This window comes from Myotis brandtii, unplaced genomic scaffold (assembly GCF_000412655.1).
Source record: "Myotis brandtii unplaced genomic scaffold, ASM41265v1 scaffold540, whole genome shotgun sequence".
In the NCBI taxonomy this organism is placed as follows: Eukaryota; Metazoa; Chordata; class Mammalia; order Chiroptera; family Vespertilionidae; genus Myotis; species Myotis brandtii.
The window spans coordinates 1,491,110-1,493,498 of record NW_005369990.1 but is presented as its reverse complement, the minus strand read 5'-3'; the positions used below and the strand labels follow the sequence as shown (position 1 = coordinate 1,493,498).

Below are 2,389 nucleotides of genomic sequence, written 5' to 3'. Positions count from 1 at the left end.
GACCCCCCTCCCCCCGCCCCCCGAGTGCACAAATTTTTGTGCACCGGGCCTCTAGTCCAATATAATAGCCTCTAGTCCCACGTGGCTCTTTAGCATCTGAAATGAGAAGTGCTTTAAAAGTAAAATACACCTCAGATTTTGAAGACTTTAGTAGGAGAGGAAAGAAGTAAGATATTTCAATAATTTTTACATTTAGTACATGTCAAAATGATATGTTAGGTATACTGGGTTAAACAACAAATAATTAAAATTAATTTCACTTGTTTCTTTTTATTTTTTTAATGTAGCAACTATAAAATTTTAAATTACAAATGTGGTTAACATTATATTTCTATTTGACAATGCTGACCTACATGGTGACTTTGACTGAGTTTTAAAGGTGGAGGACATGAAAAATACTAGATTTGGGATACATTTAAAAATTAAAGCCTATAAAACTTGTTCTAGGAGTAAATGGAGGAGTAAGAAAAGAAGGGAAATCATTTTGATTCCCAAAATTTTGGCCTCAGGAACTGGGTAAATGGTAGTGAAATATGCTAAGATGGGGAAGTCTGCATTAGAATCTTATGTCTGAGCTGCCCTGTTGGATATACCAACAGACATATCAAGTCAGGGTCTCAGCATTCACAAAATGTGGGGAGCATCATTCATAAATGGTACCCCTGGAGTTATGTAGTGTTTAGCCTAAATAGCTTAGCCAATAACCTCGCATCATTCATAAATGGTACCCCTGGAGTTATGTAGTGTTCAGCCTAAAAAATAGCTTAGCCAATAACCTCGTGTCAGGTATTCTCTAAATAGTGTATATTTACCAAATACTGTTACTGTTAGAACATAGTTTAGGCACATAAACTTGATTCATGTGTAATGCTAGATTCTGTTAATAAGACCATTTGAGAAAAAATAGAAACTAGGAGTTCAAATGTTTTAAACTAACAGCCCACGATTCAAGTGCTAGCTCCACCACACTCAAGTATACTTAACCTCTCGATCTCTGTTTATTCACTTCTAAAATGAAGGTAACACATACCTCAAGTTATGAGAATTAAATAAGATAATGTATGTAAGATAATTAAGATTTTATCTGGCACACAGTAAAAGCTTCATACATTACAGCTATTAATATAGTCATGTGATAAGAAATGGAACAAGTAACAAAGCTACACAAGACTTTTGAAGAGTTTCATTCTAGTTCTATATTACTATTAGAATATACAGTATCTCATTTCAAAATTCTCCCAAATTAAAATGTATTACCTGTAAGTAGTGTTTGGAACATAGACATCCCTAGCAGGAAACTCCAAAATTTCTCTGGTAGGTCTAACTCGACTGTCAGGGTAAAGCTTCACCTGAAGCAGCTCTGGGGTTAGGCAATAATGAGGATTTTCTGGTGCCGGAGAAATGTCTATCTTCAGCTGAGCTGCATATAAAAATATATTGTAAAAACAATGTAAACATAATAAATAAAAACTTCATGTTGAAAATGTTTTTTAATTAATTTAGATCATATTTTTGCAAGAAGTCTGGAAAGAAACCAAAATTATTATTGTCTCAGTCCTCTAAATCACTTCATTTTAGCAAGTCTCAAAGGTATAAATTCCTGAGACAGACATAAATACATGTAAAATACTGAATGAATGAATAAATGGATGAATGAAAAAGAAACAGCAAAAAAACAAACCAAACAAACAGAAATCTAGCACAGGAACAAGCTACAATTTCAAAGATTAAATGTTTAATTTAAACTTGGTAGGCTTAAAAAATAGTTTTACTCTGGAATGGTTTGCTCTGATCATAATATGAATGTTTCTAAATTTTACCACTTCATGCATTTTTTCCTCTGGAAAATAATTTTAAGCCATGGTATTATTCATCGCTCTCATTTCAGTACTTAAATTATCAAAGGTTCCGAGAGAACCAAGATGGCAGCATAGGTAAACACCTGAAATTGCTGCCTCGCACAACCACTTCAAAACTACAACTAAAAGACAAAACAGACATCATCCAGAACTACAGGAGGCTAAATTAGCACCTCCTTAGAGATCCAAGAGCCAGTGTACCCAGTGGTCAGAGTGGGACCATCCAGATTACAACTCCTCAGACCCATAAGGGACACACTCAGGGGGCAGACTCAGTGAGAACCAAAGCCCCATTGAAGCAAGTCTTGCCCCAGAAGGGTGTCTCCAGCACAGAAGTTCTCCCACTGTAGACACAGCTGATTCTCATATACAATTGGCCTGGAGGTCAATTCCTCCCAGTGATACCTACAACAATCAAGGCTTAACTACAACAAGACTGTGCACAAAGCCCACAAAGGGGTGCAACAAGAGTGTCCAACTCAGGTAATTGGGGAGGCTGAGCCACTGGGCCCTATAGGACACCTAGCACA

General features: G+C 36.2%; 1 protein-coding gene across 4 annotated transcripts in view; it reads right to left on the bottom strand.

The window, feature by feature from the left end:
• The window catches only part of DOCK7 (dedicator of cytokinesis 7), a 164,254-nt gene that overhangs the window by 124,142 nt on the left and 37,723 nt on the right, over nucleotides 1-2,389 (bottom strand). For all 4 annotated transcript variants that reach the window (XM_014549256.1, XM_014549257.1, XM_014549258.1 and 1 more), the window contains one exon: nucleotides 1,258-1,420. In XM_014549256.1, coding sequence (XP_014404742.1) covers nucleotides 1,258-1,420 — 163 coding nt within the window. The remainder of the gene's footprint in view (nucleotides 1-1,257; nucleotides 1,421-2,389) is intronic.